Source organism: Apostichopus japonicus, chromosome 16 (assembly GCF_037975245.1).
Source record: "Apostichopus japonicus isolate 1M-3 chromosome 16, ASM3797524v1, whole genome shotgun sequence".
In the NCBI taxonomy this organism is placed as follows: domain Eukaryota; kingdom Metazoa; phylum Echinodermata; class Holothuroidea; order Aspidochirotida; family Stichopodidae; genus Apostichopus; species Apostichopus japonicus.
The window spans coordinates 25,636,511-25,652,248 of NC_092576.1; the positions used below are offsets into that span (position 1 = coordinate 25,636,511).

General features: G+C 35.9%; 1 protein-coding gene across 11 annotated transcripts in view; it reads left to right on the forward strand.

Annotated features, from left to right (window-relative positions):
• Positions 1 to 15,738, forward strand: part of LOC139982453 (uncharacterized) — a 564,762-nt gene that overhangs the window by 533,701 nt on the left and 15,323 nt on the right. For all 11 annotated transcript variants that reach the window (XM_071995344.1, XM_071995338.1, XM_071995343.1 and 8 more), the window contains 6 exons: positions 1,982 to 2,058; positions 2,753 to 2,814; positions 5,937 to 5,994; positions 7,392 to 7,715; positions 7,939 to 8,162; positions 15,100 to 15,240. In XM_071995344.1, the coding sequence (XP_071851445.1) occupies positions 1,982 to 2,058; positions 2,753 to 2,814; positions 5,937 to 5,994; positions 7,392 to 7,715; positions 7,939 to 8,162; positions 15,100 to 15,240 (886 nt within the window). The remainder of the gene's footprint in view (positions 1 to 1,981; positions 2,059 to 2,752; positions 2,815 to 5,936; positions 5,995 to 7,391; positions 7,716 to 7,938; positions 8,163 to 15,099; positions 15,241 to 15,738) is intronic.

Sequence of the window (15,738 nt, forward strand, 5' to 3'; positions counted from 1 at the left end):
AACCTTGTAAACACGATATCTCAGGAAGAAAAGCTTGGATCAATCTTGTTTTTCGTGTGAAGGAGAACCACATTAAGTTCAAGATCCCTATTTTTTGGGGGGGAGGTCCAAGTCCATTTGGGGTCACTAGAGGTCAAATTGTGAAACCTTGTAAACACGATTACTCAAGAGGGGAGGTTGGACGAATCTCATATTTAGTATGTAGTTGGTACACGTTCAATACAATATTTTATTGTGGTCAAAGGTCATTTGGAGTCACTAGACTCCAAATTGTGGAACATTGTTTTATAAGCTACCGTCTCTCCCACAGACCAGCCTATCAGATATAATATGCGTTACGCCTCATACGAATAGGAGGCTATTGGCAATTGGGGATAGCTTATGGGCATCCGTAGAATCTAAAACTGAAAACTCGAACATATTTGCATTGGCTTGAACGTGCCGCTCGGAAGCCTTACTTTGCGTGCAATAAAGGTGTACTTTGCAATACAGCGGTTCTATTGGACGTTTTCCGTCGTATTTATTTTAGGTTGAATGTAGTTTCGCTGTGACCAGGCAGCGTTTATGAAACTTAACAGTTCGTCCAGTTAGATTTTTGTAATATGATCAATTCGAAATAATTGTGTTAAACGGTCTTAGTTTGGCAGTGAGTTCACGGCTTTTGTCTGGATTGTCTGTTGATCTCAATATGTGAAGTCTCTTCCACCAGTTTCAGCATTGATAGGCTTAAAAAGTAACATTCGACTTTCGTCAAGTTTATGATTAAGGGACAACTTGAACAAACCTGGCTAGGCCTGTGTGCAATTTATGTTGTGTAGGCCAGCAACGGTCGAGTAGAATAGGGTTCGTTAACCCAACAACGTGAAGAATACTTTCTATTGCGCAATTGCATCTGCCTAACTGCCTAACCTTTTTTTCATAGAACGTATTGATGTTGCAGATCTGTAGTTTGGAGACTTGAACAACAATCAAAGGCCTAGTGGCGAGTGGAATTTGGCGAGTAGATTTTTAGTCACGGTCGCCAAATAGCGAGTACTTTCAAAAATATTTGTTGAGGCCTGAAAACCTTTAATACATGATTTATAATGGTAGAAATCATGGATACTTTCATACATGATATATGGATTTGCCATATTGAGTACAAACATCTTATTGAATCTATAGGTCACCAGAGGTCAAACCTCTTACATGATATGTAACGGAAATCGTAGATACCTCTAGTACTTGGTGTGTGGTTTCATAACATTGAGTACAATACCCTTATTGTTTTTTGATGGAGGTGTGTATAGCCACGTACAGTTGACTGACCTGTGTTTATCATGCCATAGTGTTACTGTAACAGCTAGTTATGGTTATACTATCAAGCAGAAGTCTAGTGTATTGAAGTCATGGAAACTTCAATGCATTTTGCATTCTGGTTCTTTTTGATCTGCATATAATTAACTATAAAGTATTATGATATTTTTGTCTTAAAATTTCCAATTAATAGCTCTACTCTTAAATGGTAAGTTCTCAACTGCTCTCACTATCAGGAGAGCTCATTAGATATCTGGCTTCACCAGTTCCAATACTGAAAACAAGCGTATTCAACAGTTATAATATCTGTAAAATGTACTCTAGGTTTGAATGGTGCCCCCTACTCAACATGAAACTTTTAGATCAAATGTCATTTGAGGTCAGCAATGGTCAAAATATGAAAATCTTGTGTAAATAGGTGATTCAAAAGGTTGGTTTAGTATCTTGGGTGGGTGGGTGGGTGGGTGGGTGAGCATGGCTGGTCTCAATTCTCCTTTTACAAAATACAGTACTTATCATAATATATAATTGTAGAAAACTAAGCATTTTCCTGAAAGTTAAAGGCCTATGCCCTCTACATAATTCTTTTTATGTGAATTTATCTAACATTCATATTTATTTCTTTTCTTAATAAAAATCTGCACAGTGGGAAATATGTTATCGTAGAGTTTACTTTTTTTCTCAGCTTACTATTTCCAAGACCACCGGTGGCTGTGAAAGATGAAAAAGATTTGAATAACTTACAATCTCGAAACATTTCAGGTAACATTTCTATTTCATGAATAACAAGAGTTTGGTAATTATATGTAACAGATATTCCTCTTTATGTGATACAATATCTTAGCCTGACATTTTATTAAGCTTTTTCATTCTAGTCCTGCTTCTGCATAGTGGTAAGAAATGTATCTCTGTCCAGTATGTTGAAAAGATGTAACTTAAGGCTTTTAGCCGGCAAAATGGTACTAATTGTAACAACAGTTAAGCAAGATAGATTATGATAATAGCTTGGACAAGCTCAAATCAGAAAACTTTATTGCATACAGAACTAGACATATTAACAGTGATAGAAGACAGCAAGAAGGTGTTACTGATTTTGTTTTAGTGTGTGTATGAGTGTAGAGCAATAAAGTAGATGGAACCATGATCAGCTGAGTAAAAATAAATTACTACAATGAAATGGATTATGCACAGTCAATTAACTGCATTAGTGCTATGTTTGTTCAGAAGGGAGGAAATATTTTAGATTACATTAGTGCAAAACGTTGTGGTTTTCACTAAGTTGATCGTGAAGCAATTTATATGATGAGAATTAGTGCAAATATGACCTGTAACTTGAAATGTCATTTTTATCCTCAAAACAGAGAAATGTGGCAACTTATACAAAAATGTGTTCAATAAAATATTCCATGTGAGTGTGGTTCAGGCTCTCATTGTTATCTACTTATACTCATTACAGTTGAATGGATCATTGGAGCAACCTTAATTCACACATTAGATGTGACAACTGGAGAATGGATGGTGAGATGCATTATCTTATATTTTCAGCTCATACCAGCATGCTGGTGTGAGCTATTGTTACAGTGCGGCGTCTATCACTCTATCACTCCATCACTCTATCCGTCAACAATTGGTAAAACCGCTCCCACTCGCACAGTGTTTGATGGAATTTCATGAAACTTGGACACAAGGACTATTGGTTATAGGGCCATCAGAGATGGTCCGAAATTTGGGGTCAAAGGTCACCTGTAGGCCGTAATGGGCCATTTTGTGGAAATACGCAAAATGCTTCTTCTCCTACATATTCCATGGTACAATGTTGAGGGTTTGTCACGATAGTACTGTGGAAGTTTTACCTTCAGGGTGTTCATGAATTTGAGATCAAAGATCAACTAGGGTTTTTTGTGGCCCGGGCCGCGGCCCTATATTTTCAAATTGCTCCTGTTCGTACAGTGTATGGCCAGTTATAATGAAACTTGGTCACAACGTTCCTCGGTATGAGGGTTATGAGGGGTGTTCGGAAAATTGAGGTCAAATGTCATTTAGGGGGTCATCAGGTGTCATTCTTTGTAATATTTTCAAATATCTCAATCTCCTCAAGATTTTGATGGATCATATTCAAAGTTGAACTGATGATTGTTGGATTGTGTATGAATAAGATGGTGCCTAATAATTGTTGGTCAAAAGTTAATTAATTACAATTAATCCCCATTGTTTAAAAAAATCTGAGCCTTCACCTTTTGCCAAAGCTCCTTTAATTTGTCTCCCAGTCTCTGCAGTGTTTGTTTACATTTGTGGTTAAGCTCTGCAGAGGCTGTTAGTGGAATTAAAGCAGGACTGGGAGTTGTTATTAACTGTTGAACTGTAAGCATGAGAGCCCTATAGCCAATCAGCACTTGCCGATTTTTAGAAGTCTTTGAGCCTGAGGTATGTAGGCAGCCAGTCAAAATTTTGGCAAGGAGTGCTTCAGGTCTGCTCAGGTAGAGGGGAGAAAGTTTAATAGGGTAGGTCAGTGGTATTGTTTGAGAGAGTGGGTAAAACAGGATTTAAGGGGGGAAAATAGGAATTATAGCCAGTGGTGTGGCCAGTATTCTGCTAACCGAGGGGGGGGGGGGGTTATCCCTCATGGGCCCAAAATTGGTGGAATCTGAAAAATGGCCTGAAATTTGGTGGGCCATAAAGTTTTGTGGGCCCAACATTTTTAAGCTCGAAAAGGTATGAGCTTCTGCACCATTGGTGCTCTAGTTTTAAATTATTGTCATTCATTTCATATGGTGTTCTGACATGTGGTCGTTTTTAACATTCCTTCGCTTAACCAGCAAAACTCCTATTTTAGTTTAGCTCTATTCTTGATTCTTTCGTCAAGGCAAAAGGAACCTATACCGTGGTGATGGGGTGCATGTACATGTCTCGGCCTCAAAAGTGGTGACATGGGAAAACATAAATTTGTGCCGCTAGTTGTCAAGCAATAGTGGACAATAGTCATCCGTTGTCCAGACAAGGGGTTGGAATAAAGGAATAAAGCAGCTTTGGTAGAGGTCAAAGTTCAAGTTAGGGCAAAATCTGACAATGTAAAACAAGCAGACTCAATCAATATGGCCTGACGAATCACATAGTGGGTATGTGGATGGCCCTCAGTAAGTTCTTGGTTGCTTTAGTTATTGGGAGATTTCAATTGGGGTCAGTAGATGTCAAATCTCAAATGATTGTAATTTTGACAACTCCAAAAGTCAAAGGATAGCTTTGACGAACTTTACACGTGGTATGTGGCTCAACCATATTGAGTACTCAAATGTCACTCATAGTGACAATATTAGCTCTAAAAGTAAAACTTGGATGAACTTCACACTTGGTGTGTGGATCCAGCCTATAAGGTATGAAACTTGTCTGTGCTTGGAAGTCAGTAAATGTTATGATACACTGTAAATGTGGCTTGGGATATCGAAGCCTCTTGGCTTTATGGTGTATTCCTTAACAAAGTGCAAACAAGTATATGTGATTCTTGTTTTTGTGTGTGAGATATGAATGCTAAAACATAATTAACCATCGCGGAATTTCAAGCATTGCATGCAGATATCTATGGGAAATATGTTGGCTGTTATCATTATTGTGGTGGTCAGAGTATTCTGAATCCAATAGTTTAGTATATTTTATAGGAGATCAAATGTCAATGCAGAACTGAAGAATGCAAAATTTCAAACCAACCTTACTTAATAGTTGTAGCTTTGCTGAATATCATGCTTCATTTGTAGATGTTCCTAGTGATTTCTTGGCTGTTTGTTATAGACTTTACAAAAAAAATTAAGGTCACCATTGGCCAACTTAATTTAGTGTCAGTAAATCTCATACTTGGTACAGTAGATAGGTACCCCTTCATGAATACTGTCCTTGTAGTAGTTTTGGCAAAATTTGGCAGGGATCATATATCATTTTAGTGTCAGCAATTGTCAAAATTTGATAACTGTTAACATTTTACTCATGAAATTCACCAATGATGAGTGTCATACTTAGTATGTTCGTACTCCCTTATGTGAATTCTCGGTTTCCAACTCATTTTGTGATGAGGCACAATATTCTACAAAGGTCTCAAATAATTTGGAACACTGTATTCAGTAGTCAGAAGATGAAATATATATCAGAGAATTGATGTTTTTGTATTTGGGGACTTTCACAACTTGTGTCTTGTCACAATTTACTGTATGCAGTATTTTACCTAATTCTCTGCGATATATGCTAGGAGTTTTTTAAGGAAAGTTATAAACAATCAAAATATTTCACAATGAATAATATAATGCCATGAGCTTCCTTCCTTTATTACAGTTGTTTAAGGACTAATGGATCTAATTTATTCTAAAGCTCAACATGAAAATATCCCTTAATGATATAAAACATCCATCTGACTTTTTAGCCAAGCGGTTTGGTCTGGATTTGGGGTCATCAAGTAATTATCAAACTATTGCAAATGGAGCTTGAATTTTGTGATCTCCTAGTTCTGATTTAATTTATTGAGTTGACCTACATCAGCAAATTCATTAAATAAGCAGATATATGACAAGGCATCATGATGTAGTTTCTATCAGGTTTGAATAATTTTTCACCATATGTATTTTTGTCTTTTCTTGTCTGATGAAATCTTCATTTAGATGGAATTTAGATTACCGGAGAGGATGTCAGCATCATCATCACTGAAACCAATCTCTGGTGAGTTTCTGGTATTAATAGGAACAACCATTAGAAACTCAAAATGTTTAATTAACGAGGAGTTCTTTGTTGTTGTCAAATAAATCCCTGTAACTCTAGAATAAGTGCTGAAGTACATACAATAGTCTGTAATCACAATTTAAGCAGGCATACATATTTAATTCTTCACTCATTACTGGATTTCTGCTAATGTGTGAAGGTTCTTCATTCTCAGTATTTTTTTTTTTGACGTTCTTTTCACCCATGGTCCTATAAGCCCTTTCCTTTCATTTAATTTTACTAACTGTGCAATAATATATTTGTGTCGTATTGACCAGCCTTGGAGCAAACTATGGAAGCTGGCATTAAAGTAAACTTACGACTGGATCAATCAACTTTTGAAAACATTCTGACAATAGTAGTCTCTGTTCTTCTATAAAAAAAAAAGTGTTATTTCAATTTACCTCAGATTATTGGTGCTTTTCCTATGAAATATTACTTGTGTTCTCCTAGTATTAAGAAACCAAGGCTTAATTCTGAGAATTTTCTTCTGACTATCATGTGTGAGGAGTTGGGTCTATTTCGATTCTCATCCTTCTGAGGTACTGTAGAGCAGTTGAAATCATGTTCACCCTAACTGTTCTAATTCATGCTAATATGTACATTAGCACATAAGCACAGCGCAACATGTGATTGATACATCTTGCATTAATGTGACAACTTTAATACATTGAGAAAGTCAAATTTTACAGTGCAAAAGATTTATATATCCTTGGTTAGTAGGACTTGAATGCCATCATGGCCAAAAATATCCACCTCACTGTCTTTGGGCTTCCTAGCATGCATGATGTAGTTTACTGACTCTTAGTCACTCATAGGAAAGTGGGAGGGTGTGCTTATACTCTCATGTCAGCTTTGCCATTTTATAGTTATGTTCCAAATAATGAGGTTTTGTCACAGTGGTGCTGAGTATTACATTTCCAAGTTTGTTGGCATTATGTAAAGAATTGTATGTTATACTTGTAACAATCTTACCTTGAACAACATCGGCAACAAATATCAATCCTCTGTGAGTATTTTTAAATATTTATGTGTAATAGTTTAGCTTGCAGATTCAGTGTTTAGTTATTTAAGTGACAACAATATAAACTTGGAAACTGATCAATCCAAGAAAAGATCAAAGTTTAGTGCATATGAGGTTGTAATATTTCAATATATATATATATAAAAAATATGATCAATTTTATAAATGGAGAAAAAATAGTTTTTGACAAATAAGCAAATATGAGATTTGTCCTCATATACTAAAAATACTAGAAAAGAAAAAGACCATGAAGGATACCACACTTCACTGAAAGCAATATTGGGAAACATTCTTGCTGAATATCCCTGAACGTGTCTGATTACTTATATTGCAGAAAACTTACGTTCCAATCCACTGAAAATGGAGCTTTGGATCAACAAGGATGGAGGAGTGCTAGAGCTTCCAGATACCGGTGTCAGTTTAGATATACCTCCTGGTGCTCTGGAGAAGGATCAGTTAATCCATATGAGAATTATTCCATATAATTTCCAGGGTGATTCTGATCTTTCATTCAGTAGTAATTTATCAGTTGTGGTTGAGCTCCTGCCTAGTAACCTGAAGCTACTGAAACCAGTAAACCTGACATTGCCTCACTGCTTGGTTCTCAAGAAAGGATGTGAATGGAAAGCAAAGATATATAGCAGCCATCATGAAGAAGGTATATTTAAATGCACATGTATCGCTTTTAAATGTATTTCCTCTATACTAATAGGTTAGTTTAGTTATGATAGAACACAGCCTCTTACAGTGTTCCGTCATTGCATTTTATAGACTATTTTCTGCATATTACAATATATCCGTCACATAAATGCAACCTATTAGACCTTTTTATTATTATTAATAAATGTAAAATACATTTCTGTTTCATCTGGATTCTTCAGGCAACCAGCCTGTGTGGAGACCACAACCGGACACACCTTATGTACTAACTGAGCGAAATTGTGTGATCAAATTAAAAAATTTCAGCTGGGAGAAATTTGACATCGGCGATGAAATAGTTGAAGGCAAACGTATCGTGTTATATGCTGCTAAAGATCTGTCCTCCTCTGAAAGTATAACACAAATTCATGTTGGCTATTACTTGGATCTACCAGGGGGTGAAAAGGTGAGGATCTTCACTTATTGATATTGGCCGCCATTTGGATTCCTGGGAGATAAAATGGTGGGGTTGTGTTGATATTTGCAATTACTTACAATTATCAAGAAGTCAAGATGTGATTTTTGGTTATGATGCTGAAAGCTCAGTAACCTTGCAATCATGCTGGTGTCTGTGGGTATTTGTATCTCAACAATCACAAGTTGAATGAATGTCATACTTGGTAGATAGATGCCATTTGGTGTGTAGATGTGCTCTATTGTTTGCAATTCCAATATCATGAATATCAATGAGTGGGCGGGGCTTAACATAAAATTCGTAAAATATTACGATCTCTTCGATCGTATGTCATATTTATTTCATTCGTGATATGGTGGTGTAACTACATAGTAAGTACATGTTCTTTATTGTTTGCCTCATTAGTAGTTATGTTTGGGTGAGGCGTAATGGGAAATCATGGAAACCAGCTTGTTAAACACGATATCGCAACAAACACAAGTAAAATCTTGGTAGATAGATGCCCTATGATGAGCAAATGTGCCCTATTGTTTTTGCATCCCATCTTATGAATATTAATGTATGGGCAGGGCCTGCCATAATATTTTTGATTTCTTGCCCGAAGGCTCAAACTAGTAACTCGGCAACCAGAAGTCAGAATTTATTCATACTTAGATTTAATGTTGGTAGATAGCGGGTACATGGTGATATATGTTCAAGTTGATAATATGCATATTTATTAGAAGGCGGGGCCTAAGTTTATTTTCACTAAAATAGCTTTTATACACGGTAACTGAACAACAACAGTTGGACTGAAGTTGTACTTAGTGCATAAATGCCCCATAGTCAGTAGATGAACCCTTTTGATTTTGGAGCTCATTCATGAATAATAATGAGGTCACATGGTCAAATGTAAAAATCTCTAAATGCTAATAACTCCGCAACCGAAAGTCATAGTTTATTCATAGACTACTTGGTATTGATATGTTGCTAAAAAGTGAGTACATGGTGATATATGTTTAAAGTTGATATTATGCATATTTATTAGAGGGCGGGACTTAAGTTTTAGCTAAAAATAGAAACGGGATGCTGGATTGAAGTCATACTTGATACATATATGCGCCATAAAAAGTAGAATAGCCGTGTTGGTTTGGTGCTCATTGCATGAATATTAATGAGGTCACAAGGTCAAATATAAAAAAAACAATTAGAATTGAATCATACTTTGTGTGAAGGTGTTGGTAGATAGCAGGTACATGGTAATGTATGTTAATGTGATATTATGCACATTTATTAGGGGACAGGGCTTGAGTTGATATTTGCTAAAAATAGCTTGTTAACATAATAAGTTAACATATTTAGTAGGTAGTTCCACATTCAGTGAAATAACCTTGCTGATCAATTTTATCAACAATGATAAAAGCTTGGGAATATAATCTAAATTGGCAGGGAATTACAATAAGCCCACTGGGTCATTCCGTGTCAAATCAACCAGTGGTCCCCAGGTGACCCTTTCAGATTTTGATGAAACTTAATCAGAATGATCGTGTGTCCCAAATGAACGCATACAAAAATTAAAATCATACTTCATGTCGTTTCGAGATATAGCCTGTTGAAATTTTGTGCTTGAGCGATTCGCGAAAAGTAACTTTTGTGATATTTTCCGACTTAAAAAGCTCATAATTCTGTCTTTGTACCAGGTAGAGAGCTCAAGTTTGATATTCTATCTTACTTCTTGCCAAAATGTATGAATCTGCATTCAATTTAACTGTATCTTTTTTATTTTTCTGGTTATGAATCGATCACCAAAAGTAGGCACTTTATTCAGCCGAAATTGCTTTTTTGTGATTTTTAGGGTCACCATGTGCCCACATGAGGGGTCAAATGAGTCCTATATTCCTTGGGTATTATTTATGGTTGCATATATATACCAATAAGCAGTTACAAGCTTACCAATGCATTAAATGCATCAAAGGTCAAAGAGACACCTTCCTTTTTGACCCCGGTTGACCCCGCGATCAATTGAAACATTTTTTTGAATTTCACACCAGTTACACATACATATTATATCTACTTATATACCAAAATCACGTGACCCCTCATTTGGGCACAGGGTGACCCTAAAAATCACAACAAACATTTTCGGTTGAATAAAGCGCCTACTTTGGGTAATCGTAACCAGAAACATAAAGAAGATACAGTTAAAATGAGTGCAGATTCATGAATTTCAACGGGCCATATCTCTAAAAACGAAATGGAGTATGATTTATAGTTTTTGTATGTGTTCATTTGGGACATACTCAACCATTCTTGTTCAAATTCATCTAAATCTGAGAGGGTCACCTGGGAACTTTTCAGAAATTAGTTGCTTTGAGGCGGAATGACCCCACTGGCTTTCTGGTTAAAAAGTCAATATCTCTGCAACCGTATGACCGATTATGATAATTAATTGGCATGGTTATGTAACTACGTAGTAAGTACATGCTCTTTGCAACACCAATTTTACCACATATTTATTGTTGGGTGGGGCTTACTGGAAAATTGTCAAAACGGCTGAAAACACGATATCTCGACAACCACAAGTTAAATCAATGTGATACTTGTTAGATACATGCCCATGTGAGTAAATGTGCCATATTGTTCTTGGCTATCATCTCATGAATATGGATGATTGGGCGGGCTTAACATAACATTTGGTTGATACTGGTATGTTGGTTCATAATAAGCACATTTTCAAGTCTCCAACTTTATGTCATTAATATTCATCAAATTGCAAGGTATGGCTTTCAAACATAAGACAAGAACCAACTGTCCCATGGTTTGCATCAGTGGTATATTAGGTTTGCCACATTACATTCATACAATCAACCTTGTTATTTTGTTGAGTGCATATCATGAATATTAATCTGAACATAAAATTCTTAATAAGATATCCCTAAAATAGTATACATTACTAATTAGCTTTATACATGTAAGTGCATAATATGATGTAAATATTGATACTGGACATGCTTATTGGATCATAAAAATAAAAAGAAATATTTGGCATGTGGCTTTCTTGGTGATAGTGAGTACAAGAAACCCTATTATTGTGAATGGAGGTCCCCGGGAGTCAGCAGAGGCAAAATGTCCAAATATTAAAATGCTTTATCTGGAGAATTGTACCTACAAAAGAGACTAAATATGCAAGGTAGATTATCCAAATGATAAGTAAAATTGCTCCTCCATTTGGTATAGGCGAAACCTGATTGAAGATTTACAGAAGTCAAACCCTACGAAATTCCTACAAAACTCCAGCTTAGGTACATGTAATGTATTTAAAGGGAAGGGGGTTTCCCTCCGGTTAATCTAAGTTACTAAATAGACTTTGTAAACATGATAACTGATTCCTGATACCTTTCTTTATATGTTGCTGCATTAGTCAATAGATAATCCGCTCCATTTTGGTGTGAACAAATTCGTGAATGGGTTATTCCATAACAAATCACCAAATTTCGGAGTATGTTGTAGTTCGACATCTTTTAAAAAATTCCCATTTAAAATATCTATTTGGATAAGGACAATGATTGCCAGAAGACTATGTTTAAACCTAACACTAATACACACTGTACCTGTACACCCAGTACATGTATTTACTGTACGCAATGTACATGTACTGGTTGACATTCATTTTATAGTAGTCTTTTAATTTAATGAATTAAACCAGAAACAGACAAGTACACTGCAAATAGTATTTGTTTATATGAAATTAAACTGCACGGTATTGAATTGAATGACCTTGAAGTACAATACCCAGGCTCAAAACACATGGAACATCAAAACAGGCAAAAACGTTTTATTGTAAAAGTCCCAAACTTTGAGGAATTTTCATATCAAAATAAGGCAAAATACCCTCCTAAAATGTTTTGTACAAACAGGGTGGTACTATATCTCTTCCAGAAAGATATCATCAGATTTTTTTTTCAACGTGATGCGTTTTGAGTTGTTAGCTGTCAAAGAAGACCTCTTTTGTACATCGGAGCAATTTAACAACTTCATGAATTTATATTGAGAAAAGCTACAACCCTGAAATTTGTTAAGGTGTAAGAACTTTATACTTATAGTTAAAGTTTAAATTCTGACAGCTCTAACATTGTTACATTAGTAAAAAAAAAAATGGCATCGAAACCCCACCCTCATGCTGAATCGCAGCATGAAATAGCAACTTTGGAACTGTACAACTTGCAAATATTTTATAGGAAAGCATTGTAATAATTATTTTTTATTGTTTGTACTAGACATAATAGCCTCTGAAAGAATCAAGTACCCTAAAGCAATGGTTTAGGAGCAATTAATTACTAAATATAGCACATTTTTATTGAAAAATACAAACATTGAATATTTTCACACTTTTTAGTTGACCTAACTCCAAAAGACAATTTTTTTGTAGCCTAATTTTTATATTCCTGTTCTATGGGGTACACATTATAGGCATTTGTTATAGAAAGGTAGTAGGATGTTTAATTGCTGAGAAATGAGACCTCAAATATCAAGAAAATGCCATGATGGTGACTAATTGCGTTTGATAAGTTTGATAAATCGGCCAATTGTGACGCAATACAAATGACATTTTCAGGATATGCTTAATTTATGGTGTTCCAAGTTTAAAAAAAAAATAGGAAATTTTCATGGTGTGCAGCAACAGCCATCCGTGATTTGAACACGGAATGACCCGAATATTTACATGTATGGCTTAACATACTATGAATATGTTTAGGCATCTGATCCACTAAAAACTTTCGTTTTCTGTGTTATTAGCTCACACACATTATTGTGTGTGTGAGGTTATGGAGTTCCAGCTGTCAAACTTTTCAAATGTATTCAACGACTTTGTGTCTTACTCTTTCTATTTGAAATGTTGTGAGCTTTTGTGGGATTAAACTTTTCCTTTTTGCTCATGAAGTGTTGAAATAGTTTAAGTCATAGTAAGTTTTAGTAGTTCGGCGAATAAATTGTTTATAGTATTTTTACACGACACCATTCTCTATTTGTGTATCAATTGGGTCATTGCCAACCTTCTGTCGAGGTCCTGTTGAGCTTGCCCTCTTTCCATACGTGGTATGTGTCGTATGACATGATTCGTCACTATTTTGTTACAACTAACTGTTGACTGATATTGTTTCCAAATTGGAGGTTACGGCTTCTATTAAGGGGTTGCGTATTAACTTTCCCCTTCGAGTCATAACTGAGCTCCGTAACTTTTATCGACTAAAGCAAGTGTGATATCACGTGACCAAGTCAATGGGCTGTTGGTGTGTGATCTGTGTCACTTGTTAACTCAATGGAAATTGTCCACTGGCTTACTGTGTAAAAGCATGGAGCTTATAGCTCCATGGTAAAAGTAAGAAGATCGTTGAACCAACGTGTTTGAAAAGGACGAATCAAGAATGATCTCAACAAGATTTGTGTTTGTGGTTAGATAGTAAATAATTTGTTAATATATACACAAACTCAGAGAAATTGAAAAGAATGCCGAAGCAAGCATTAACACTCATAGGCGTAAGAGCCCAATTTGATTTGAGGGGGGGGGGCTGTAACGTCTTGCCCGAAAAATATAACCAAAATTTTTCGTGCGCTCCACGCGCGTTCAACAACTTAATGTCCATATAGGCATGCATCGGTTATTACACCGCATGCCATTAACATACAATCATTTGCCGTGTTATCATAGGCGTACGGGACCATTTCAGTTTGGGGGCAGAAACTTTTGTGCCCGAAAGTTCCCGTGACACTATCTAAGCGGAGCGCCACCATCGGTTGGCGCGTAGCGTTCAAGACATTTTTGGGCAAAAAATGCCTCTCAGATTGCCGGAAATGGCACTTTTGAGGCCTTGCAAGTTGCATCTAAACATTCTTTATTTTATAATCTCACGTTTTAGAAATTTATACTTCCCCAAAAATTTGGTAAATTAGAAGAAGAAAAAATGGAAACATCACTTTGAAGGTGAAAAAATAGGATAGTATAATTTTTAAGCTCCTATTTAGTTTAAGTATTTATTATTTTAACACAGTACTCAGCTACCTCCAGAAAAGCATACATTGTTTAACGACACGTAGGCGGGATAATGTCACTGTGTCGGTTGAGACTGCAATTTGTCTCACAAAAAAAAAAAAAAAAAATAACAAAGAATATGATAAACCTGTACTTCTAGGCGTGTTGGCACTCCCCCCCCCCCCCACCATCCATGAAAAAGAAAATGGTTCTTATATACACTCATGTCGGGGATGTCCAGGTATACAATTGACTAGTTAGAAAAAGAAAAAAGGTTTACTGCGGTTTTTTCTGTGGCCAAAGATGTCGATAATCGGTGGTGTTACACGGAAATATTCGGGCCTCATGATGCTAAATAAGAAAATTTTAGGCCTATATTAATATCACAAAACAAATAACACAAAACGCTCTCCCTGCCACCCCCCCCCCCGCCTTGTACGCCTAAGCGTGTTATTACCCTTACATATTTGGGGAAGTTGTTACAATAATAATAATCATAATAATATCAGTTTAACCATTGAAAAACACAATGCAAATTATTTTTCTTTCAGTAGGTGCCCGAAAAATTCTCAGCATATTGCCCGAATTTTCACAAAAAAAATTTTGGTTGGGGGCTGCAGCCCCCCCCCCCAGCCCCCCGCCTCCTACGCCTATGTTAATACTACTCCGAATGTACTGTCTAGCCAAACACTCAGTTGTTTCAAGTAGTGTCTGGAGGTGGACGAGTTTCAAAACATGCTGGCACCTACTTTTAGGTGCCAAATAGTTCATTCACTGAGACACACTTGTCCAAATGATAAACCTTGTCCAAACAACTGTGCCTTTTGGTGCTGTAGTTCACAAATTGATATCTGTAGCATCTTGCAAGCTGTTTCTTCTTCCAAATTTTTGCTTCTTTTCTCCCTTCTCTGTTTGAAGATTGTCAGCATAAATGCAGTGTCTGTGTTAGTAAAGCAGTCTGCAGTATTTTTTAAACAAGGAAAATTGCCACTGACATGTCATTTTGTCAAAATAAAGCCACCAGATTGGACCTATGACGCTGAAGAGAAAAAAACAAAGGTATGGTGGAAGTTCAATATTTTAATTTTACATATTTTGTCAATAATATTCATGAAGTGTAAAATATTAAACTTCACATAATTTAGAAAGCTCAATTCTCATTTTCATTCTCTGGAAAATGAAACTGGCATGAAAAAAAAAAATAAAGTGTTCATCAGGGACCAAAAGTTATATATTTTTGGTTTTACAGGGTTACCTCAAGTTTTTTTTTCATATTTTATTCATTAAAATTACAACTATAATATACTAATTTGCATAAATTTGCATGATTGTCACGTTTAGCCAAAATTTGTAGTTTTTAAATGTATATATATATATTTTTTTCTGCGTATCTGCATGCGTATCTAGAAATAATAATTCAGTTATCACCTATCACCTGGAATCAGTTTAACGAGGGTTAATTTATTTCCATCATAAAGCAAAGGTTCCTGATCTTCAATTCTTTGCTAATAATGGGTGCTAATTAGCATAATTTTGATGTCACACGTGACTGAAATA